At 35.7% G+C, this 26,348-nt stretch overlaps 1 protein-coding gene across 1 annotated transcript in view; it reads left to right on the top strand.

Moving 5' to 3' along the window:
• Window positions 1-26,348, top strand: part of LOC101908548 (low-density lipoprotein receptor-related protein 1B-like) — a 150,169-nt gene that overhangs the window by 71,609 nt on the left and 52,212 nt on the right. The window contains exons 5-7 of the mRNA XM_059877475.1: window positions 10,983-11,123; window positions 16,857-16,982; window positions 18,053-18,184. Coding sequence (XP_059733458.1) covers window positions 10,983-11,123; window positions 16,857-16,982; window positions 18,053-18,184 — 399 coding nt within the window. The remainder of the gene's footprint in view (window positions 1-10,982; window positions 11,124-16,856; window positions 16,983-18,052; window positions 18,185-26,348) is intronic.

The following is a 26,348-nucleotide window of genomic DNA, read 5'->3' on the forward strand; positions in this document are numbered from 1 at the left end:
ATTCAGGTTTATATATAATATATTATTTTATATACTATTTATTTCCTGAGCTACAGAAAGAGATGGGGTCTGCAACTTCAAAGAGGGGAAGGCAGTTCATGGAAAGATGAAATTAGGAAATGTTTAGTAAACGAACATTGTCCCATCTTGCAGATGAATCTCTCAGATGAAAAGATTATCCCTGGTGATGTCTGTCCTCCTGGTACAGGCCCACTTTCTAATGTAAATTTCCTTTACAAAAGAGCAATTTCTATTCTGTTTTCAAAGTTTATCCTATGTCTGATTTTTCTTAAAATAATTAGCTCCAAATAATCCTTATGCCAAAGAGACACATTTTCAGGTGGCACATTCTGCTAGCCATAAGAGAAGTAGTGTAAAATCATAGAACTGTTTAGTGTTAGTCCTTCAATCGTGTCCACCTCTTTGCAACCCCATGGACTGTGGCCTGCCAAGCCCTGTGTCCATGGGATTTCCCAGGCAAGAACACTGGAGTGGGTTGTCATTTCCTACTCCAAGAGATCTTCTCAACCAGGTAATGAACTCTGGTCTCATGCATTGCAGGCAGATTCTTTACTGTCTGAGCCATCAGGGAAGCCTAGAAATGTAGTAATTCATCATTAATTATGAAAAAATAATTCATACAGTTTTCTATTGACAGTGGATAGAGATGTTTTTTTCTGAAGTGCTTGTATATTAGAATTAGTATACTCAAATATATTTTAGATTTTGTTGACTCATTCTTTTATTCAATGTAGCTATCAGTTATTGTCTTTACCATTCAAATCATACAGCTAATTATTTCATATAACAGTGTGGTGGAATTTTTTCCCTTTACAGATGAGAAGACTAATAATAAGGATTCAAGTATGTTGTTGAAAATCACTCAGAATATGTCATAGCCACGCATCAAAGCATGTTTATATGACCCCAACCCATACTCCCTCACCCACTGTATACAGTGACTCTCAACAAGCCTTAAAACCATCCATTTAAACCATTTATGTAATTGGCATTGGGGGATTCCCAGGTGGTACAGTGGTAAAGAATCTGCCTGCCAGTGCAGGAGATCTCTGGGTCAAGAAGATCTCCTGGAGAAGGAAATGGCAACCACTTTAGTATTCTTGCCTGGAAAATCCCATGGACAGAGGAACCTGGCAGGCTACAGTCTTTGGGATTGCAGAGAGTCGGACAGATTTTGCAACTGAACACTCACACATAAAGGGGCTTCGGGATATTTGGGAATCATTGTTTTGAAAAACTATATCAACTCTGTATTATCCTATTTACTGGGGTAATGGAAATCAGGAGAATACAGATAAAACATTGTTCAGATCCAATTTAACACAACTGTGACACAAGATGGATATTTAATTCAAATGCATTTCATTAGGATGTTAAAGTGTTTACAGGAGGTCAGTGGGTCTTTATCTCTTTCTTCTCCCACTCCTCTTTCTCCTCTTCTAATTTTCTTTTTATTTGCTTTATAATATTGTGCTAATTTCTGCTATATAGCAAAGTGACTCAGTTTTATATGTACATAAAACTGAATATATATATGACTGAAATATATATTAAATATATTATTTTCCATTTGGTTTATCATAGGATATTAAATATAGTTCTCGGTGCTACATAGGAGGACCTTGTTCCTTTTCCCTTTTTTTGATGAGAATAATATTTTTCACTAAATAAACACTAAATAAAATATTTTCACTAAATAAACATTTTTGTTTTCTAAACATTGCAGCAAGCAGTTATTTGGGGCCTCTTTGTTTTTGTCAGAAAATTCTCTCTCACTGTCATTCTCTCCTTCTTCATCACACAAATACTAGTTCCTGGCAACACAGTCAAGCCATCAACTTGGAAATTAAATTACCTGCCATTTCAGGTTTTTCTCCCTACAATCCTAGACTGCCCCTCAGCTCTCAGTGAGGCAAACTTCAATGTGACAATGAATTGAAGGAATTTTAAGACCGTATCTGTCAGTTCAAGGTCACAAAGTCTTCAGAACAAAATTCAGGGTTCTGTTCTGTGTTGCTCTTCCTCTCACCTCCAATGCCACTTTCTAGATTCTCTGTTTGAGAAAAATAAATAAAAACAAGTCTTGGGACAAAGCACAGCATAGAGACTTCTAGTACCATCATTGTCCTAAGAAATAGATTTTTGCCCAGAGCTTCAGGCAAACTGCAGAAAACTGCTCCTGCACCCAAAAGCAGCTAACAGATTGCGTATGCACATAGCCAGTTTTGACTGCCCAGGTGGAAGGGGCGTTCCTTATTTGCAATAGGTACAATGTAAAAACGGAATGGTTCCTATAGAATTATAAATAATAGACTCATTCTGATATGTAGATATTTCTCTAATCCACTACACTTTTAGTTCTTTTTCTTTACAAGTAAGCTGTCTTTGGCCCATTTTCACCCATTTTCCCTCATAATGTAGTTAATCTATCCTTGGGAAATTGAAAGTTGACTGCAGTTCAATATTTCTAAACATGGTACACAGTGGGCAGTAATAGATCTAGTGATGGAAAGTTAAGTAGGCATCAAATCACAAATGGCGTTTGTGCCATGCTAAGTGGTTTGGCAGGGGAATGCAAGCCACTGTAGAATTTTAAGTGGTGGAGTGACATGCTTAGATTCGCATTTTGGAAAGATCACTCTAGTGTTTCCTCAGCAAAGGTCGTCAGGAGAATGAGAAGTAATGGAGTCCTGAGCTAAGGAGTTTTAGTGGGAATGGAGAGGAAATAAAACATTGGGCTAAGCACCTAAGAGACATGGCCCTAGGAGGGTAAAAAGATGGCCCTCTAGTTTTTACCACAGATGACCAAGTCAGAGACCGTTCACTGTGAGAAGCTGTCTTAGTTCAGAATGCTGTAACAAAAATACCACAGGATGGGATGCTTTAAGTGGCAAACATTTATTTCTCAATATTCTGGAGGTTGAGAAATCCAAGATCAAGGTGGTAGCAGATTTGGTGTCTGGTGAGAATGTATTCCCTGCTTCACAGGCAGCCAGCTGGTCTTACTGTCTCACAGCAGAAGGGATAGAGAGCTCTCAGGGGTGTGTCTTTTATAAGGATACTAATTCCACTCATGAGGGCTCCACACTTACAGCCCAATCACCTCCCAGGGCACCACACCCTGGGAGTAAGATTTCAATATATGAATTTAGCAGGGGATACAAACATTAATTCATACATAATTCTACTGGGAAATAAGTATACATGGGAAAAATAAGATGAATTTTATTTTGGTCATGTAAAGTTTGCAGTGACTTCCTTATATTCAGGTAGAAATTCCTGCTATGTAGTAGCATATATGGGCTGAAGATTAAGAGGATAGTTAGGTATATGAAAGAGGTTTTTTGGAGCTCTGAGGGTAAAATTTAGTTACTGAAATCACAAGTGAGAAATCTCCCTTACTCCTCTTCCAATTTCCAGGCAGTAAATGCAATTTCAACTCTTTGGGTTATTTATTTTGATGTTTGTTGCTGTATTTGTGGATTTTTTTTTAAGTTATAGATTTTGCTTATTGACAGGCATTTTATTGCATCCACTCACTTATGAATGATTGAGACAGTTATATGTGCCTAGCAAAGGCCTTGGGACTTAGTGCTCATTTGCTCAGTTGTGTCTCAGTAAAATTATTTCCTTTATTTCTCTCTCTTTTGAGTGCAGAGTTTGGCAATTGTATGGTAGAACCAATTTACATTTATGATATTTATATTAATTCTTTCATAAGTGTCTTCTATATCCCTATTAGTAAACGTATTTGTTTGCTAGGGCTGCCCTAACAAAGTCTCATAGACTGGATTTCTTGACAGAAATTCATTGTCTCACTGTTCTGGAATCTTGAAGTCTGAAAACCAGGAGTCAACATAGTTGATTTCTTCTGAGGCTTCTCTCCATGGCTTGTGGATGGCTATCCTTTCCTCATTGAGTCTTCCATCTTTGTGTTTCTGTGGCCTAATTTTCTTTTTATAAGAACATGTGTCATGTAGGATTAAGATCCACCCTATTATGTGAAAGTGTTCATTGCTCAATCCTGTCTGACTCTTTGTAACCCCCATGGACTGTAGCACACCAGACTCTTCTCTTCTGTTCATGAGATTCCCCAAGCAAGAATACTGGAGTGGGTAGCCATTTCCTTTTCCAGGGGATCTTCCCAACCCAGGGATCGCACCCAGGTCTCTGTCACTACAGGCAGACTTTTACCATCTGAGCCACCAGGGAAGCCTAATTACTTCTTTAATGATTTTATGTTCAAATACAGTCCCAGTCTGAGGTACTGACAGTTAGAATTTTAACATATGAATTTTGTGGTGCAGAATTCAGCTTATAATAGTGAAATAGAGATATTCATAATTGCTTCCAACATAAGAAAGTAGTTTTTGAATTTTGGTAATTTCTGAAGATTCTAGTATATTTATATGAATAACAGTGTAAGGAAAAAAAAGTGATAGAAATATGATTCTAAATAATTACAGAGTCAAAACCAAAGTTCTTTATATTAGAGGAGTTGTCAAAAAAAGAAAAATATTTAAAAAGAGAATATTTTAAGAGGAGGAAGTGGAGGAGATGGCTTTATTTAAATGTTTTCTAAGAAGTAAATTATTATGGGAGATATTTTTAGGTATATTATTTCCCCAGCCATTTCACAGATATTTAGGGAATTCCTACATCACACTCAGTTCAAAAGAATACAAAGCGCTGTGAAGAATACAAAGAAATACAAGACAGGATCCTTATTCTCGGATTTTCATCTCTGGATAAAGAGTCAAAATTAGTACAAGTGAAAAGAAAAGAAAAAGCAGCAATTTCATACAAAACCATATGATGCTGTCTGCAGAGGCTTTGGAATCAATGAGAAAGAAGAGTCAATGTGGGATGTGCTAGTCTGAAGTATTGCACTGAGCGTAGGTTGAGACTTGTGCAATGGAGGGTAAGTAGAGTGGAGTGATGTGCAGACAAAAATAGGAAAACCAGAAAGTGAAACTATGCCTATTTTCTTTATAGGACTCATGACAGCCTTCAGTTATTTCTTATCTTTTTTACTGTGGTAAGAACCCTTACCATAAGATCTATCCTCTTAACAAATTTTTAAGTGCACAATAAAGTATTGTTAGCTGTAGGCACAATATTGTATAAAAGATCTTTAGAACCTATTCATCTTCTGTAACTGAAACATTTTATACCTGCTGGACAGCAACTCTCTCATCCCCCAGCCCCATCCCCACTCCTGGCAACCACTAGTCTACTCTGTTACTATGAGTTTGGCTGTTTTAGATACCTCATATGAGTGGAATCATACAATATTTATCCTTCTGTGACTGGCTAATCTTATTTACTATAATGTCCTCAAATTTCATCCATCTTGTTGCATGGGGTGAAATTCTCTCTATTTTTAAAAAAGACTTTATTTTGTTAGAGCAGTTTTAGGTTCACAGCAAAATCGACAAGAAAATACAGAGATTTCCTATATTCTCCTTATCCCTACCCACATGCAGCCTTGCCTGTTATCAACATCCCCCATGAGATTATTATCCTTTTTAAAAGCCGAATAGTATTCCATTGTGTATGCACACCAGATTTTATCAATCCATTCATCTTTTGGTGGACTTTTAGGTTGTTTCCATACATTTATGCTTGCTTTTATGAATAAGACCACAGTGAACATTGGAGTGTTAATATCTTTTCAAGATTTTGACTTCAGTTATTTTGTATATATACCCAGAAATGGTATTGCTGGAACATTGTTGTTGTTGTTAAATCCCTAAGTCATCTCCAACTCTTTGCGACCCCATGGACTTCAGCACTGCAGGCTTCCCTGTCCTCCACTATCTCCCAGAGTTTGCTCAAACTCATGTCCATTGAGTCAGTGATGCTATCTAACCATCTCATCCTCTGCCACCCTCTTCTCCTTTTGCCTTCAATCTTTCCCAGCATCAGGGTCTTTTCCAATGAGTCAGCTCTTCTCATCAGGTGGCCAAGGTCATATCATGGTGTATTTTTAATTTTTTGACTAATCTCCATACCATTTTAAATGGTGTCTGCACTGTTTTACATTCCTAGCAACAGTGTACAAGAGTTTAAGTTTCTCCACATCCTTGCATCCTTGCAAGCATTGTTATGTTTTTTGTTTTTGTGTTGTTTTGTTTTGTTTGTAATTTTTTGAGAGCCAGGTGTGATGTGATATTTCACTGTGGTTTTGATTTGCATTTTCCCGATGATTAATGATGTTGAGCATTTTTTCATATACCTGTTAGATGTTTGCTTGCAAGTTTTCTTTAGAGAAATGTTTCATTTATTTGCCCATTTTCAATCAGGTTATTTATTTGCTGTTGCTTTATAGGAATTTTAGATATACCGTTTCTATGTGTTTATTTCTTGTCTATCTCTCTCACTAGAACATAGGATCTATAAAGACATAGATCTTATTCTTTCCACAATACAACACTGTATCAATTACTACAGCTTTATAATAAGTCTCAAAGTTGGTTATTGTCAAACACTGTTCACTCCCCCCCTGCTTTTTTTTTTTTTTTGAGAAAAATTTCTGCCAAATATCTAAGTCTGAATAGCCATGGATTGTCAGACATTCTTTCAATGGTAAAATGATATCCTTTGAAAAAAGTAGCTCATTCTTCCTGCAGTTTAAGCTATCTCATAAGTACATTTGTTCTACACAATTGTAGTTCACTATGCACCCACGACCCAGGTAATCACGATCGTGTGATCACTCACACTCACCTAGAGCCAGGTATCCTGGAATGTGAAGTCAAGTGGGCCTTAGGAAGCATCACTATGAACAAAGCTAGTGGAAGTGAGAGAATTCCAGTTGAACTATTTCAAATCCTGAAAGATGATGCTGTGAAAGTGCTGCACTCAATATGTCAACAAATTTGGAAAATTCAGCAGTGGCCACAGGACTGGAAAAGGTCAGTTTTCACTCCAATCCCAAAGAAAGGAAATGCCAAAGAATTCTCAAAGTACCACACAATTGCACTCATCTCACACACTAGTAAAGTAATGCTCAAAATTCTCCAAGCCAGGCTTCAGCAATATGTGAACCGTGAATTTCCAGATGTTCAAGCTGGTTTTAGAAAAGGCAGAGGAACCAGAGATCAAATTGCCAACATCCACTGGATCATGGAAAAAGCAAGAGAGTTCCAGAAAAACATCTATTTCTGCTTTATTGACTACGCCAAAGCCTTTGACTGTGTGGATCACAATAAACTGTGGAAAATTCTTCCATAGCTGGGAATACCAGACCACCTGACTTGCCTCTTGTGAAACCTATATGGAGGTCAGGAAGCAATAGTTAGAACTGAACATGGAACAACAGACTGGTTCCAAATAGGAAAAGGAATACGTCAAGTCTGTATATTGTGTCTGTGCTTATTTAGCTTATATGCAGAGTACATCATGAGAAACGCTGGGCTGGAAGAAGCACAAGCTAGAATCAGGATTGCCAGGAGAAATATCAATAACCTCAGATATGTAGATGACACCACCCTTATGGCAGAAAGTGAAGAAGAAATAAAGAGCCTCTTATGAAAGTGAAAGAGGAGAGTGAAAAAGGTGACTTAGAGCTCAACATTCAGAAAACTAACATCATGGCATCTGGTCCCATCACTTCATGGCAAATAGATGGGAAAACAGTGGAAACAGTAGCTGACTTTATTTTTGTCACTGCAAATCACTGCAGATGGTGATTGCAGCCATGAAATTAAAAGACGCTTACTCCTTGGAAGGAAAGTTATGGCCAACCTAGATAGCATATTCAAAAGCAGAGACATTATTTGTCAAAAAGGTCCATGTAGTCAAGGCTATGGTTTTTCCAGTGGTCATGTATGAATGTGCAAGTTGGACTGTGAAGAAAGCTGAGCACCGAAGAACTGATGATTTTGAACGGTGGTGTTGGAGAAGACTCTTGAGAGTCCCTTGGACTGCAAGGAGATCCAACCAGTCCATTCTAGAGGAGATAAGTCCTGGGTGTTCATTGGAAGGACTGATGTTGAAGCTGAAACTCCAATACTTTGGCCACCTGATGCGGAGAGCTGACTCATTTTAAAAGACCCTGATGCTGGGAAAGATTGAGGGCAGGAGGAGAATGGGACAGAGGATGAGATGGTTGGATGGATGGCATCACTGACTCAATAGACATGGGTTTTTGTAGAATCCAGCAGTTGGTGATGAACAGGGAGGCCTGGCGAGCTGTGGTTCATGGGGTCACAAAGACTCGGACACAACTGAGAGACTGAACTGAACTGATGCACCCAAAGTGCTTTCTGTATGCACAGGCTCCCAATTTTGTTACTCAGAATAATAAATAGGCCTGGACTGAACAAAACTGATGCTTGTTACTTTTCAATTAAGGACATTTTAAAGTAAAACTAGCCTTTTTTTTTTATTCCCTGTAACTTCATGGAAGTAGTGAATCTAATTGTTGCAAGTACAGTCTGATGATACTGGCTATAGGACATTTTATTTATTTGTGGGGAGACTGGGTTGCATGTCATATGGAATCTTAGTTCCCCCACTGGGGGTTAAACCCATGCCCCCTGCACTAGAAGCAGAGTCCTACAACTGGACCTCCAGGAAATTCTCTGTTGGACTTTTCAGACTAATATTTTACTTTTTCTCTTTTCTATTATATTTTCTGTTTGTCTTTTTCATTTGTTTGTTCATTCATTAAATAATATTCTTGCCCTATGGAACATGCCTCCTCATCCATGACTCTGTAAGAGAGAAGACTAATGATTCTTTGCCCAGGATTTTTTATGTGAAGCTAGGATGATCGGTGGCTGCTTAGGATATAACCTTGGCTGTAAACTCTTTCCTGAGACAGGCAGAGGTTTGCCTCCCAGAGTCCTTCAGAAGGGTGGAGGACCTCCAGAAGGGTGTCAGTATTTGCTGTGAAGGAGATAAAAGGGCAGTGATTCATAACTTTTAAACACTTGTCTGTAGGTGTTTTGAAGGGCACAGTTGCATACTTATGAAAACATTCTGCTCTGTGTCATCCTCTTCTGCCCCCCAGGAGCCAGGACTTTAGAGTAGCTACTTTCTGAAACATTGCTGATTACCTTGGCAGTGGGTTAATAAAACCTAAGTGAATGGGCTACTCAACTTCACCATCATAATCTAAAATCCATATTATATGTCAAGAGAAAGAAGACTGAACTCTATCCTTCTATGGAAGGTGACACTGTAGAAATGAGATTAACAGCCATGGACTCTAAAATCAGTGCTTGGTTCATAACCTTGGTCTGTTATTCATTCCGTGATACTGTGAAAAACTTCTTAAACTCTATTTGCCTCAATGTTCTTAACTGTAAGATGATTTAAAAAGGTCCATCTAGTCAAAGCTATGGTTTTTCCAGTAGTCATGTATGGATATGAGAGTTGAACTATAAAGAAAGCTGAGCGCTGAAGTATTGATGCTTTTGAACTGTGGTGTTAGAGAGGACTCTTGAGAGTCCCTTGGACTGCAAGGAGATCCATCCAGTCCATCCTCAAGGAAATCAGTCCTGAATATTCATTGGAAGGACTGATGCTGAAGCTGAAACTCCAATACTTTGGCCACCTGATGCAAAGAACTGCCTCATTGGAAAAGACCCTAATGCTGGGAAAGACTGAAGGCAGGAGGAGATGGGGGCAACAGAGGATGAGATGGCTGGATGGCATCACCAACTCCATGGACATGAGTTTGAGCAAGCTCCAGGAGTTGGTGAAGGACAGGGAAGCCTGGAGTGTTGCAGTCCATGGGGTCTCAAAGAGTCAGACACTACTGAGCAACTGAACTGAACTGAACTTAATAATACTAGTACTTACTTTATGGAATTGTGAAGATTAAATGAATTTATCTATAGTGTTTAGAATTGTACATTGCATAAAATCAGATTTAGAAAAAGATAGTTATCATTAATGTCTGTGTTATTACTCCTTTGGTAGTACCTGAAACAAAGCTTTGGTTCAGTCTAAAATATCCTGACATTTGATAGAATAATTGTACCTTGAAGGTAAAGACTGCATTGTTATTATTTTCTTCCCTGAGTTCAATAACCTGACTCAGACTTCTTGGTTGGAATTGATAGTAGTCTCAATTGTCTTGTTGAACATTATTGTTGAAATAGATTGTTCAATACCTTTAAAATTATGAACTTGATTTAAAATTATTTCATTACCTTAAATGTTTTAATGCACCAAGAGTAGACTCTTAGAAAGAATTCAAGTTTTGGAGACAGAATGACCATATATATGAATTTGACCAAGGTAGTTAATCTCTTTGAATCTCAGAAAATAATAATAGCATCCCTATAGTTTTGATATGACAGTCTGACATACTGTAATAACAAGCATAAAAATTGACTACAGTTCTAGCTACCTGGCTAATTTTAATCTGAGGCACATTGTATATTCTCTATTACAAAGTAAACATTCAATACCAGTTAATAGTATTCATTTATAAAATTTTGGAGAAATGAGCATGAACTGTACAAAAAATAAGTCACTATAACTGTGAAGAATCCAATATTGTGGAGTACCAGTGATTAAAAGCTTACATGCTTTATATAGAACTTAGAGAACAATCTTTTTCACAGTTTAGGTATTTTGTTGGATTTTACTGTTCATTTACAGATACAGTACAATACTACTATAATCATGGTTTAGATTGTAAATAATAAAATCTGTATTCCATATTCATTTGAACTATACCTTTACTTATATCATGTATTTTTTAAGAAAAAGAAAAGTTAAAGTCAATAATCTCTAATTGGAGTAAAAGAAGGAAAATTTAAACAATAGAATGTACTGTGATAAGTATTTTTAAAAGTAAAAGTGATTGTGCTGTTTCCCTTAGAAACAGAGTTTGGGAATTTAACCAAAGAAATCAGAAAACATTAGAGTTTAGTAGTTCTTTAATATTATTTAATAAGATGATTATCTTTTTCATTAAAAAAATCTTTTCATTTTTATAGATAAGAAACTGTGGTGGGCAGACCAAAACTTAGCTCAGCTGGGAACCTGCAGCAAAAGAGATGGAAGAAACCCCACCGTTCTAAGAAATAAGACTTCTGGGGTTGTTCATATGAAAGTGTATGATAAAGAAGCTCAGCAAGGTAAGTCACATGGTAATGAATTTGTGCTGCCTTTTGAATACATAATTATTCATACAATTTTCTCAAGTCAACAATTGATGTTTCCTATTTTCCTCCTAATAAAAAAAGGGGGGAGGGAGGGAGGCAAATACTGCTTAATACTGCAGAAGAAATAACTTTAACATAAGGTATATAGTCAGCTTTCAAAATGTTAGCAAAGCTGCCCAAGGAACCTGAATTTGTCAGGTCTTCAAAGAGGTCTATTCAGCTCTTGATTTAAGAATATGAAAATAATTTTAAAATCCCAGCAAAATATATTCAAAGTATAATTATGCCCAGAAAATGGATGAACTAAGGGACTTCAAATGGACTATGTTGATACAAGCATTTTATAACCAAAAGCACTACATTGTTTGACTCTAAGCATTTTGCTTTTTTGTTTCTCCTTTTCCAAGTGGTATGCAGTGAAATGGAGTGAGAGAACTAACAGATGGTTTACATAGGTGGACTTGTCACATTGCCCAAATGGCAATTAGATTAGAGATGCCAGGCAGTATGGCCCCACACCTGCTTGTTTTTTCTTAGTTTTTGGTTCATGATCCATGACATTAGCAGGACTCCCTTCCCAGAAAAAAAATATTCTTCTATATTCTACTGTCTTACTTATATCGCGGCCATGAAAATACTTTTGTTCATATATTTTTCTGCTTAGGAAAAAATATCCAGAAAATTTAAAAAGATTTTTATCTAACAGATTTGGGCATGTAGACCAAAGCAGATAAGGGTAGAGATAAGAAAAAAAAAAATTTTAAAGACAATAAAAAAGAATAGTGAACCAAAGGGTGCACTAATTCTGAAGACAGGTGACAACAATCAAGCAGGCAGAATTAATTTATTGGGAGATACCAAATGAAAATCATCCTGTACATCCAGAGGCAAAATGAAAACCAGATTCAGGATTGCCTTTTCTGAATAGAGTATGGGCCAAATTTTAGTCTGGAATCCTTTATTGCCAGTAGTAGCATGGAATGTATTTTTTTTATCAAGGAAAAAAATATTTTTAAGAAAAAAAATTACTTTGCAAAACAATCTGATTACTGAGATCTATTCATGGTTGAGATGACGCTGACATCCAAACTCATATGCACAAATCTGTATTTATTCTCTGATTCTTTTTTGTTATTGTCTGTAATAATGAATGAGTGTTTTCACTAGGAATTATTTAATAGAAAAAATTCTGAATCAAAATAAATGATTTTACTGACATTCAAGCCTTGGAGAATAGATCATATAACTGGAAATAAAATACTGGTACTCAATAAATAAAATATGATTGCATTTTTATGGATTTCAATACAATGTATTTGTTAAGTGTAAAAACTTACAGTATTGTGATAAATTTAAGTTTATAGTCTACACTGAATGAAATTATATCTGAAAACATTCAACAAATGTAAACTACAAATTAGAAAAGGGGAGATTATATTTCCAAACATTAAACAAACATGTATTTACTTCTTCAAAAGAACACACACAAACTTTGTTGAAAATTATAAATTAATAAAATAGTCCATTTTTTGTAGATACAGTTGCAATGAAGTTTCTTGGAAGAAAAATTCAGTATATTATGCTTGTCTCACATTGTTCATTTTAACAAGACCCATTAATCTTTTAAGGATTTGATTCTATAGGTAGAGCTGGGGCTTCCATGCACTGTGAAAGTATTTCCAAACTGCCCAGGACCTCTAACACTTAGAAATTAATGGTATGATAATATTAAACTTAAAATACTGTTTCTACCAAAGAATATGCTGATAAAAGCATCTGTATTAAAGACAACCCCATTAACAGAATCATAGCAGGTAGTTTAAAAGCTTCATTAGTATGAAATATGAGCAATTTAGGACTACTTAAGGTGTTAACAGTACTACCACTTCAGATTTCAAAGTACAATTAGTTACTTCATTTATCATTCTTGATACAGATCACTGGAGAGCTGAGACTTCTCCTTAGCCAAGTGGACTTTTCTAGTTCCACTAGTGAATTGAGGAATGAAGTTTGAACATCTATATCACTGCAAAATATTAAGCCAAAGCACTTTTTCTAATGTGCTAGATATTCACAGCCTAAATTATTCCTTAAAAAAAAATCTCTATTATTTTCTGCATTAAATTTATGTTTAATAGGCAAAGATATTATTAAAAATTATTTTTATTTTACTTTTTCTCTTAGAGACTAAGCAAATAATATACAACATGTATTATTACTGAACAACATTATTAGCATAGTGAATTTTATTATTTATAAAAATAATTATATCTTATTGCATATTTCTATTATTATTATGTTTTAAAATACACAATCACAGAAGTTCCTTTTTCTTCATTCTTCATGCATTTTGGATATCAAGGTTATATATAACTCTGTATTTTCTTTTGTTTTTATAAATAATTCTCTAATCCATTATTCTTTATTTCTTTAATTCCTCTGTTTCCTCTGCTGTTCATTTGTTTTTTCAAAATTTATAGATAAGTATCACTTGTCAGATTTTCACTGTTCAATGGTAGTTGGAAAAAAATCTATAGCTAAATGCATATTGCTATAGATTGGCATTGTGTTAATATACATTCACATGTTGCTCAGTCACGTCTGACTCTTTGTACTGCAGAACACCAGGCTTCCCTGTCCTTCACTATCTCCAGGAGTTTGCTCAAATTCATGTCCATTGAGTCAGAGATGCCATCCAACCATCTAATTCTCTGCCGTCCCCTTCTCCTCAATCTTTCCCAGCATCAGGGTCTTTTCCAGTGAGTAGGCTTTTAGCATCAGGTGGCCACAGTATTGGAGTTTCAGCTTCAGCATCAGTCCTTCTAATGAATATTCAGGGTTTATTTCCTTTAGGATTGACTGGTTTGATCTCCTTGCTGTCCCAGGGACTCTCAAGTGTCTTCTCCAGCACCACAGTTTGAAAACATCAGTTCTTTTGTGCTCAGCCTCCTTTATGGTGCAACTCTCATATCTGTACATGACTATTGGAAAAACTATAGCTTTGACTATATGGACCTTTGTCAACGGTGATGTCTCTGCCTTTTAATGTTGCCTAGGTGTGCCATAGCTTTTCTTCCAAGAAAGCAAATGTGTTATAATTTCATAGCTGCAGTCATCATCCACATTGGTTTTGGACCCAAAAAATTAAGTCTGTCAGTGTTTCCACTGTTTCCCAGTCTATTTGCCATGAAGTGATAGGACTATATGCCATGATCTTCGTTTTTTGAATGTTGAGTTTTAAGCCAGCTTTTTCCACTCTCCCTGTTTCACCCTCAATAGACTCTTTAGTTCCTCTTCACCATCTGACATTAGGATGGTGTCATCTGCACATCTGAGGTTATTAATATTTCTCCTGGCAATCTTGATTCCAGCTTGTAATTACTTCAGCCAGCATTTTGCATTATTACTCTGCATATAAGTTAAATAAGCAGAGTGAGTGTATACAGCCTTGAAGTATCCCTTTCCCAATTTTTAACCAGTCCATTGTTCCATGTCTGTTCTAACTGTTGCTTCTTGGCCTGCATGCAGGTTTCTCAGGAGGCAGGTAAAATGGTCTGGTATTCTCTTCACTTTATAATTTTTCTACTTTTTATTGTGTTCCACACAGTCAAAGGCTTTAGTGTAGTCAATGAAACAGAAGTAGATGTTTTTCTGGAATTCTCTTGCTTTCTGTGATCCAACAGATGTTGGCAATTTGATCTCTGGTTCCTCTGCCTTTTCTAAATCCAGCTTGTACATCTGAAAGTTCTCAGTTCATGTACTATTGAAGCCTAGCTTAAAGGATTTCGAGCATAATCTAGCTAACACGTGAAATGAGCACAGTTGTGCTGTAGTTCACTTAACAAGGCTGTCTTATCTCTCCTTACTATTCCTTGGAACTCTGCATTCAGTTGGGTATATATTTCCCTTTCTCTTTGCCTTTCACTTATCTATTCACATGCTTCCTATAAAATGAAATAAGTATTGGGTCAGTATAGAATTATTATAGATCTATAAAAATTATTGGCTCATCACTAAAATAGAAATAGAGCTGAAAGTTCATCTTATTATTATGTCAGCTTGGTAAAAAGGGATAAATCAATTAATCTTTATTAGTTTATAAAGGAAACAAAGGTAATCATTTCAAAAGTTCAAGGCAAATCATAGTATGTGAATCTACGTAAGAACAACTGCCAGTTATGGGAAATCAGAAAATGTCCCAGTTGAGCCTATTTCACACTTCAAAAATGACAGAGCATGTGACAGGTTTGATTGAACAATTAAATCCCTTCAGACTATCTTGAATTCAGGAGATTAGAAATAATGAGCTGCATTGGTGTTTTGAATTTTCCATAGAGCACTATTGATATACAGCTTTCATCATGTTTTGTAATTCTCATTGGATTTATTGTACTTCATATCAGTGTTTGAACATCCAGCAAATGTCATTGCATGTCCTAGAATAATAAAAATGTTATAAAACTGGGATATTTAATGAACTTGCTGGATAAGATTGTAAATTACTTACTTCATGCTACCAGCTTTAATTAGCACATTGGGCCTAGTAAATTCAATGGAACATCTTTATAGAATGCCTAACTCTGATTAACTGACTAATATTTGTTATTGCTACAACACAGGAATAAGGAAAATTAATATGCCAATTAGTTAGATAACTCTTATGGGTGTGTTTAAATTTATTTTGGAAGATTATGTTCCTTGAAATGGTAAGTTAGTTCCTTGCTTTTAAGAAATTTTATATATATATATATATCTCCTTACTTTTAATGGTATAATCTTTGAGTAAGTAATATAAATTAATAACTGTTTATTTGATTCAGTTGGATCAAGTATTCTTGAAAATGAAGTAACTGTAGAGTTGAAGTGAAATTTAGAATTTAGAAAAGAGATTTCCTGGTTTATGTGGCCTTAAAGTATTAGAGTCTATGACCACATTCATGACACACCCATTGCCTCTTACTTTTCTGTCACTGTGAATTCTCTCATGTATCTCACTTTGCAAAATATTAATTATTAATTATTGTAAATATATATTTACTAATATATAATTGACAGATAGCTGGTTAAATGTATAGTGTGTTGATTTAATATTTTTTATATCGCAATATGGTTACTACTGTAGTGCTAGTTGTTACATCACATAGTTATCATTTCTTTTCTTTTAGTGGGAACAGTTAACATCTAGTCTATTGTCATTCAGCTGCTAAGTCATATCTGACTCTTTGCAACCCCAGGGACTGCAGTATACCAGGCTTCCCTGTCCTCTACTGTCTCCCAGAGTTTGCGCAAACTCATGTGGATGAGTCGGTGATAACATTCAACCATCTCATCCTCTGTTGTCCCCTTCTCCTCATGCCTTCAATCCCTTTCCCAGCATCAGGGTCTTTTCCATGAGTCGGCTCTTTGCATCAAGTGGCCAAAGTATTAGAGCTTCAGCATCAGCATTAGTCCTTTCAATTAATATTCAGGTTGATTTCCTTTAGAATCAACACTCTAAATTGATTATAGTATTGTTTTCTGTAATCAGTATACTGTGCTTTTTATGGAAAGACAGACTTCAACCATAATCTGCTACTTCAAATTATTTGAGGGAATAAAACATGATACTAACCAATATGAAGCAGCAGCATTTATAAATCAGTAAAATCATGTTTATAAACTTTTCTTGATTTTTATGTTTCTTTTGTTTGTTTTTCTACTTTTCAGGCAGCAATTCCTGCCAACTAAATAATGGTGGATGTTCTCAGCTTTGTTTACCAACATCAGAAACTACAAGAACTTGCATGTGTACAGTGGGATATTATCTCCAAAAGAACCGCATGTCATGTCGAGGTATAAGGTTTTGAAAATCTTATCTCTAGTGCATTTATTTCATCGATACAGTTTTTAGGCAACCAGAGTCAGCTTTATCTTTGTTTATTGAGATTACCATATAATTTTTTATTCTTTATTTTGTTAACATGATGTGTCACATTGATTGATTTATAGACATTGAACTATCCTTGAATCCCTTGCATAATTAACACCTGATCATGATGTATGATCCTTTCAACATATTGTTAAATCCAATTTGTTAACATTTAGTGAGGATTTTCATATCTACGCTCATCAGTGATATTGGCCTATCATTTTTATCTTCTTGTGGTATCTTTGCCTGGTTTTGGAATTAGGGTGATGCTGTTCTCATAGAAATAATTTGGAGGTGTTCCTTCCTATGGAATATTTTTTGGATAGTTTGAGAACGATACCAAGATCCCTAAAGTGGCTGCTGCCAGACTGTCAGTCCCCAGGGGGCTTCCCAATTTCCTCCTGCCTCTCAAGGAGGCTCTCCAAGATCACCAAGCGGATCTGACCCAAGCACCTTTCAAACTACTGTCTCTTGCTGGTACTGACAATATGTGAGATTTTGTGTCCACTCTGTAAAAGAGAAGCCTCTGTGTCCTGTATATCTTTGGCTCTCCAAAACAAGTTCAGCTGTTTTTCAAACTCAGCTTTCTGGTGGCTTGTCTTTAAGGGCAGGATCCTTGGGCTGGGGAGCCCTGTGTGGGGCTCAGACCCTTCACTCCTTAGGAAGCACCCCTGTGGTTGTGAATCCTCCTCCTCCCGGGGAGTAGGTGTGTTTCCTGACTGACAAGACCATGTCTCTGCCCATCCTACCCATGTTTTTGTGATTCTTTCTTTATATATTTATAAAGATATAAAGGAAAAAGTGGAAAATCTTTTCTGAGAATTTTTAGAATGTTCTCATAAGCAGATGGTCTGTAAGTAGTTGTAATTTTGGATTCCTTTGGGAGGAGGTAAGTTCAGGGTCTTTCGACTTTGCCATCTTGATCCCCCCTCCTGCCAATGGAATGATTTCAATATTAAATATTCATTTTGCTTTTGTTTTCTTTTAAATTTAGGTATAGAGTCATTTCTTATGTACTCTGTTCATGAAGGAATCAGGGGAATACCTCTGGAACCAAGTGACAAAATGGATGCTTTGATGCCTATCTCAGGAACTTCATTTGCTGTGGGAATAGATTTCCATGCAGGTAAATAGCTTTTTATTCATAATTTATGTATGGTATTTTGATTTATTAAACATGATGGAAATAGGACCTTTCCATCTGTACTCTGATAGTCAAGATGAGGAATAAGGAAACAAATCAGAAGTGAATTTCTAAGCCTTACACAAATTGTTATAAATATGTTTTGTCTGAAAAAGTAAAATTTTTCTAACACGTAGCAATATAAAAATGACATATTTGTCACTTGGTTGCTTTGTTTTTACTTTTTTATTTTTCAAATGGCATGCTTACTTTTCCCCAATGATACATATTAAAAATAAAACACTTTAGCTTATATACTTAAACATATATATTTAAAATATTTTTCAGAATGTGATTATCTATTCTAATACAGGTAGCAGCAAATGAAAATGTTAGTCACTCAGTCATGTCTGACTCTTTGCAACCCCATGGATCTTAGCCCACCAGGTTCCTCTGTCCATGGATTTCTCCAGGCAAGAATACTGAAGTGTGTAGCCATTCCCTTCTCCAGGGGATCTTCCCAACCTAGGGATTGAGCCTAGGTATTGCAAGCAGATTCTTTACTGTCTGAGCCACCAGGGAAGCCCCAAGAATACTGGAGTCCACATAACTGAAACAATTATAAATGCTAAGCCATTCTGTATTACTTTTCAATACAGTAGCTATCATTTTAAAGTCAGAGTTTAACTTACCTTTTTGTTTTAGCAAACAGTGAAAGAAAGCAGATTGGACGCTATCATTTTTCTGTGGCTAATAAAGAGTATATTGTCGGGGGCCAGAGTGAGGCACTCGGCCCATGGCAAAGGTCATGAGGAAGGAGGCTCGACATACGCAAAGGCGGGATCGAGCCTCAGGAGTCCCCCTGGAACTCCTCGAGCATCTACCCCCATAACCAGAGCCTGCCTTCTTTACTACTTTGTGCTCATCTACACCTCTGACTTTACGGGGGGCTGTCCCCCACCACCTCTTTCAGAGAAGGAGTTAACTTGGAGCTCCAGTTAATAAAAACTCCTGGGTGTGACAAGAGTGTTTTAACCTACAAACTCCTCTGAAGTTTCTCTAGCCTGCCTGACAGACTTGTCCGGCCACATGTGACTGCTCACAGCCTCCCAACCGTGAGAGGCACGAGATGCTTTAAACCTTCTAAAAACAGGTTCCTTAGAAAAGTTAGAAAACTATTAGTATAAGTATAGTGGGCTGATTAGAAATTATATTGGTGAAGGGTTTTTCATTTGTTAAGCCAATGTTTGTTGCTAAGTCTCCATATCCCCTGCCCTTACACACATTAATGAATATATAGAAGAAATAAGTATTAACCTTTGATATTAATCACGTTAGACCTTAGGCTAAGTAAATTCTTTCCTTAACTAAAACCCACTACACCCTCACCCTATAGGAATGTAACTTTATTTGGGTGGAGTCTGTTTTAAGAATAATCACCCCTGGAGAAATAAGTGTCCTGGTTGACTGACCGCTGTCACAAGGAGAGGGTCATAAATTGTCAGCAGGCCCCCTGGCCAGAAGATGATGTAACACCCCTAAGACCTCTGTATACATTTGTATGAAGCACATACATACTTTTGTCAAAGTCAGGACTGCTGACCCCGTGTAATTTTTGCATAACATCTCAGTGTATAAAAGTAGACCATGGAAAATAAAGAATTGGGATCAGTTTCTCGAAATATTGGTCTCCCCATGTCGCTCGCTCTCTCACTCTGGCTGAGTCCCCATCTGGAGCGCGGAACCCGCCATGCTTACTAATTATGCCTGGGCTTCTAAGATCCAACCGGGGAGGCCTCAGTGTCTCCTGTCCTTTGGGAGAACGGAAGGATGCCTGCGGCCTAAGTAAGTGGTGCAAACTTCTTGTCTTGAAGTTTTATTGGTCTCCCGCATAAACCAAGCCAGTCAGCCTCTTTTTTCCACTGAATTTTCCTACTGAGCTATCCTCATTCTATTACTCTTTACATCTCTAATTAATATCTAATTGAAACTATTGTATCCTGATCCTCGCCGACGCCGTTCCCACTTCGCATACCCTGGATCAGCCGGGGCTGGACCCCGGCAGTATATGATGGAGGGGCCAGTTCCCTGGTGGTCTAGTGGGTGGGATTCAGCACTTTTACTGCCAGGGCCCAGCTTCAGTCCTTGGTTGGCAAACTGAGATACCACAAGCTGAGTGTCAAAGCCAAACAAATGAACAAAACAAATAAACAAAAAAAAACTTGTGTGATTGGGCACTGATGGTAGAAACTGTTAAATCTATTGTAAGATATAAGTCTTTTGTTCTAATTATGCTAAATTCACATATAGCATAAGCATTGGATATGCTTTTTGTTAATATTAATATTTATTATTCTATGCTTGAAGGATTAAATTTATAAAAGCAGATTTTTCCATCTCTCATCCAACCAAGTCTTGTGCTTCTTGTTTTAGGTTTGAAGATATAATTCATGTTCCAAGTTATTTTTTTTTTGTATGTAAAGACAATTTTATCTAATATTAAAATAATTCTTCTTTGACCTGTAATCTTTAAAAAAAACTAAGCATCAATACATGAGCTTCTGATATTAAGCCTATTTTTCCCCTCAGCTTTTACACATTGTTCAATCATGTGTTAATGCAATGCATGGCTATAAATTAAAAAAATTACTGGGGATTTTCACAGATGATTGAAAGATGGGTTTTCTTAAGAAGATTATTTGTACTAAATACTTTGAATCACAGAAAGGCAACTATCCTATGATTTTTAAATGGTTAAATGGTTTTCCCAAATATATTTAGACAGATATAGCATATTTTATTGATTGATATGTTAATTTTTTCCAAAATTAGCGTGTTTTTTGATCAAACAAGGCTCTTTGATCCAATCTCATTATTTGTGGAATACTCCCTACCCTACCATGTGTAATCTACACTGCCTTTATTTACAAACATATCTTTCTTTAGAATTTTATTAATAGGATTTAATAGATGCAAAACTAAGAAAAACTTGAACTTCTTGAAAAGTATATTCATATATGAATTTTTACTAAATATACATAATCCCATGTTTTAGCTGGCATCACATATTTGATTCTTTTAAAAACTCCATAATGATTTTTGAAAGTATTTGATAAATTTCCAAATCAAATGTCAAATAAGCCATTTGGTCAAATGCTGTGATTAGATCATTAGCAATCTCTTGTTCCTTAAGGGAAAACTGATCATCTGTATGAGTTGAATTTACTTTCCAGGGTTTTATAATGACCCTGAGATGTTGAAGTTTCAAATAATATGCCACTAGAGAGGTAATTTTATTTGCAAAGAATACTATTCTCCCTATTTCTACATGTGTGCTAAGTCACTTTGTGTCCGACTCTTTATGACCCCATGGACCATAGCCTACCAGGCTCCTCTGTCCATGGGATTCTCGAGGCAAGAATACTGAAGTGGGTTGTCATGCCCTCCTCCAGGGGATCTTTCCAACCCACAGATCTAACCCCTTTCTCTTACGTCTCCTCCATTGGCGTGCAGATTCTTTACCATTAGTGCCACCCTGGGAAGCTCCAAATCCATAGTAACTACTGATATTTTGTAATAAACATACTTTGTATCAAAATAGTTTTTCAATAGAACAATTCCTAGTTATTTGTTAAAACTTTGTGTTCTTCATATTGTACCTGTCCATATTTTAAAATTGCATTCTTAGAAAGGAAGGCTCTTTAGAAAATCATTTTATTCTAAATGTAAAAGGATTGCAAGCATTTGGAATAGTCATGTGAAATTAGAATGCTGAATAGTCTATTAAAATTTCTGTTAATTAGAAAACAGAGAGATAGAACTTGCTTTGAAATCAAAGATGGTCAGACATAGGGACCAATAAAACCTATGGTGGGAAGAGGCCAGATTTTAGCAACAGACAACCTGGATTCTATAACCAGTTTAAACCCTTAACAAGTGTTGACCTTGGGTACATTACTTAATTTTCCTGAGGCTCAGTTTCCTCATTTTTGGCGGTATGAGAATATTTAGATCACTTTGTGCAAATGTTTGAAACGTTTGATACACATAGGTACTTAGAAAATAGTGATAATATAGAAATCAATAAATTTCCATGGAAAACAGTAAATTGTAGAAGTTAGCATATGTGATATATATTTACAAACCTATTCTGCAAACTATATTTAAATTCCCAGTTAGCAAGGATTTTGTTTTCTGGTTTTTTTTTTTTTTTTTTTTCTGTTCAGTTATCTGCATAGATTAGTAGTTGTTTCTTAACTTCTTGGAGACAGAAAGAGTAGGTTAGTAAATTTCTCTAGTGAAAATGAACTTAATGATAATGAATAATATGTAGAGCAGATATTTAAAGATTAAATAACATCACCAGCTCTTTGAAGTCATTAAATATAAACCTAGGAGGTTAGACAGTGTCTGATGGACAGTACTTAGACAGTAAACCAACAGAAAACACTAATAATGATGGTGGTAGTGACAGTCTTATCAGGAGTTTTTGACCATGTTTCCACATACCTTTGGTGCTTCCTTCTACTATATAATCTGATCCTTTTATGATTGCATTTTATGAAAATGTATTAGCATCAGAATAAGTTTCAGAAACTTGATTCATATCAATATCACTGTAGACAGTATAGAAGTTCTGTGGCTAGGCTGAGTGAAGCTGCTTTTGAGGGGAAGGAAGGAAAATAACTGAATTGCCCCAGAGAGATTAATATAAAAAATAATTTTTGATACATCAATCCTTTATAACCTGATCATAGGTTCTTCCTCCAGTAGTTCCCTATGCAGACATTCTCTGCTCTTCTTTTATTGATTGTATTCACTTTAGAGACATAGTTTCTACTTTTAGGATCAAAATAAAGATGACAAAATATAAGGGCACAACAGCCTCTTATTCTAAACATAATAAGTAAATGGTGTGAAGAAGGATTGCTTGTCAAGTATGACCATCATAATTTATATAATATTATTTCACTACAATTCTAAACGTCTAAATATATGCTCAAATCCATACCTTTCACAAGGATTAACACATCTGAATCTTGCTGGTTTTGGTTGTAATGAATTAAAGTTTTCTGCAGTGAGTGAAAGAATTTCTTTCACCAGATGAAGCGATTCTGGATACTACCCACAGAAGAAAGAAGACCCTGTGGCTATTTCAAAATGTTCAAAGCATTCTTTATCACTTCACTGGAAAAGTCCCATTCCACAGGAAAAAAAAAAAAATCAGCTTTGAAAATCCTGGCCTGCTGGGTGATATCCCTCCTGATGAATGAATACTGCATTTGATGTTTTACAGATATATTTTAATTAGGGGAAAAGCCTTCATAACAAAGCTCACTGCTCCAGTTAGAAATGTGATCTTTAGTAAGCAATGCTCTATTCAATTTCCTCACCCCCACTTTGGAGATATTCATGACTTTTTCATAATAATCACATAATAGGATATTACTTAACTGGATGAAATTCTACTCAGAGCATAATGATTTACTGAACTTTTCCAGCTTACATTCTTTTTTCATCTTTTATCTCTTTTGTTCAAATTGGAGTTATCCAACTCAGTGTTAACAAATGTTGATTACTATCTGCTAGTTAAGTTGCTAAGTTGCTGTGGGGAATAAAGATAAACAATAAATAGTTTCAGAAGTAATGCATGAATGGATAATCAGTAGGATTATTTTTTTTCTTTTTTAAAGAGAGCATCGAAGAGCCATTATTGTGATGTCATTGCTTTACAGTTACTATGGGGAATATTCTAAATGCCTTTTTCCACCATCACACAGTGATCTGGCTATTAAGACAATACACAAACTGACAGAACATACCATTACACATCTGTTAAAATCTAGAGAATATAAAACACAAAGACTAAATCCTAATGCAACCTATAGACACTAATATAACCTGTAGACCTATCAGGGTAGGTTCAATACTTGTAACAGATGTACCACCCTTATTTGACATGTTGCTAGTAGAAGAGGCTGTGAGTGTAGGAAAGGAAAGGGCATATGGGGACTCCTGCTCAAATTTGCTGTGAATTTAAAATGGCTATAAAAATAAAGTCTGTTATAAAAGTACACAACAACACTGAAAGAGAATATGTGACACGATACTGTTGCTGTGTTTACACAGTTGAATGTCATTTGTTTCCATGAAACTTTCTTCTTAATAGTCTCACATCATTTACATCTATCTTTGAATGTTAGAATGAACTTTTGACTCAATCTAGTGGCATTTCTCATGTTACAGATAAGGAAACAACCCAGAGAGATCAACAGGGGGAGTAGTAATGGAGTGTCCTACTTTTAATTCTTCATGCTATGTCATCTTGCATTTCTAACGTCTTAAACACGATCTAACTTAGACCATTATTGGCACTACTTGATGAAACTGAATTGCACTTCTGTAAATTTATACTGATAGAAGATCATGTTTTATTTTGATTTATGTAAAGAATCATATGGCTTTAAATCCATTTAATAATTGAAGCAGGTGACACTCAAGTGAGAGGCTCGTTTTCCTTTGCTGGGAGGCTAAGCAAACAGCTGTTTACAATTTTTTTCTAATAACCATTCTGTCACCAACCAAGGCCAGAGAAGAATTATAGAAAGAATTCATTTTATGTCAGTAACAGCAATAGCTTAAGAAATACAATACTGTTGCTTTCAGACATTTTTTCAATTTTATGAAAACCATTTCCTTGGAGACAAAGTGACTTTTTAGGGCTGGTTCAATTTCTTCTTGTTCTTGTGACAGTGAACCAATACTGCTTTGTGCTGTCATTTTAAATTTGCTTCAAGACTGTATTTTCAAGTCATGTGAACAGTTTGTATGTATTTGTAGATAGGCAAGTCCAGTAAATCTTTCAAGACGTATAATACCAACTACCACAAGAAAACAAGCTTTCCAACACTACCAGGAAACAAATAACAACCATACATAGAATAAGTCATTATAGGTTAAACAGATTATTGGAAGTAATTCACAAATCCTTTTTGGATAATTTTTGAACTCAGAGCATAAAATACAAAGCAAAAGAAAGTAACCTTCTGTAAGGCTTCTGGAGTTCTCAACAGGTTACCTGAAATCAAAAGCTCCAGAAGATTCACAGCGATGACTTACTATGATGAAAGCTTTGGTCAGTCAGCTTATTTAGGGTATATCATTCTGTTATCGGAAATGTTACAAAGTTTCATGAAACTTTTTTCTCAGGCAGTTAGCATTCCTCATGGAAGTGAAAGGTCCCAGTACCAGCTTTGTACTTATTCACAGAAGTACATCCAGTCTGTCTGAACACCTTTTCCCCCCTCTTCTGAGTGTCTCTGTGCTGCTGTATTTATTTTTAGCTTCTCAGGATCCTTTTCAACTTAGGATTCTCTTCAGGTACCTCTTACATGTTTATATCTGATACTGTGATGTCTTTCCTTCTCTTTTCCTTGTCAAAACTGAGTTTTGAACCCTATTCTCAAAAGATCTGGTTACACTAATTCATAATAAATTATTAAGAGTGGCTAAGAAATTGACAAATTATCTTACTGGTATGTTTGAACAAAGCACTGTATATTAACCAAATACTATAAATCCAGCAAAAGCACAATTAAAGACATGTGAAGAAAATATATTTAGGAATAGGTCAATATTTTGGATGTTTTTCAAATTATTTCATACTCTGTCTCTAAGATAATAGATTGGCATCTATTTAGTTGTGGAAACTGCTGATAGATCAAATGATAATGTGCAGGTCTCTTTTAGCTTAGGTGCATTGATACCATTCATATTTAAGTATAACTTTAACCTAGGAGTGTTTGTTTTCCCCATTTTAAGAAAACTGAGGGCATATTAGTCCATTTTTCTTTTCAATACCCTTTCTTTAAAAATAAATTTGAAAGCTATAATTCAGCTTCCAAGATTATTGGCCATTAGTTTTTAATCAAGTAGACAATTTTCTAGTTAAAAGAGGAAAAAAGAAATTATTTAATTGATTTTCTGACTGGCCATAAGGAATGGACAATCTTTAATTCTTTTTTTCTCATTTGATTTTATTCTTAGCCATGGGCAGTAAGTGGTAAGTGGATCCTTTTTGGGAACTTGAAAGGAAAAATGAACTAATTATTTCTATAAAATTCTTATTATTTTTAGAATATGGACCTGGCTAAACTAGAAATCTTAG

This window comes from Bos taurus, chromosome 2 (assembly GCF_002263795.3).
Source record: "Bos taurus isolate L1 Dominette 01449 registration number 42190680 breed Hereford chromosome 2, ARS-UCD2.0, whole genome shotgun sequence".
Taxonomy (NCBI): Eukaryota; Metazoa; Chordata; class Mammalia; order Artiodactyla; family Bovidae; genus Bos; species Bos taurus.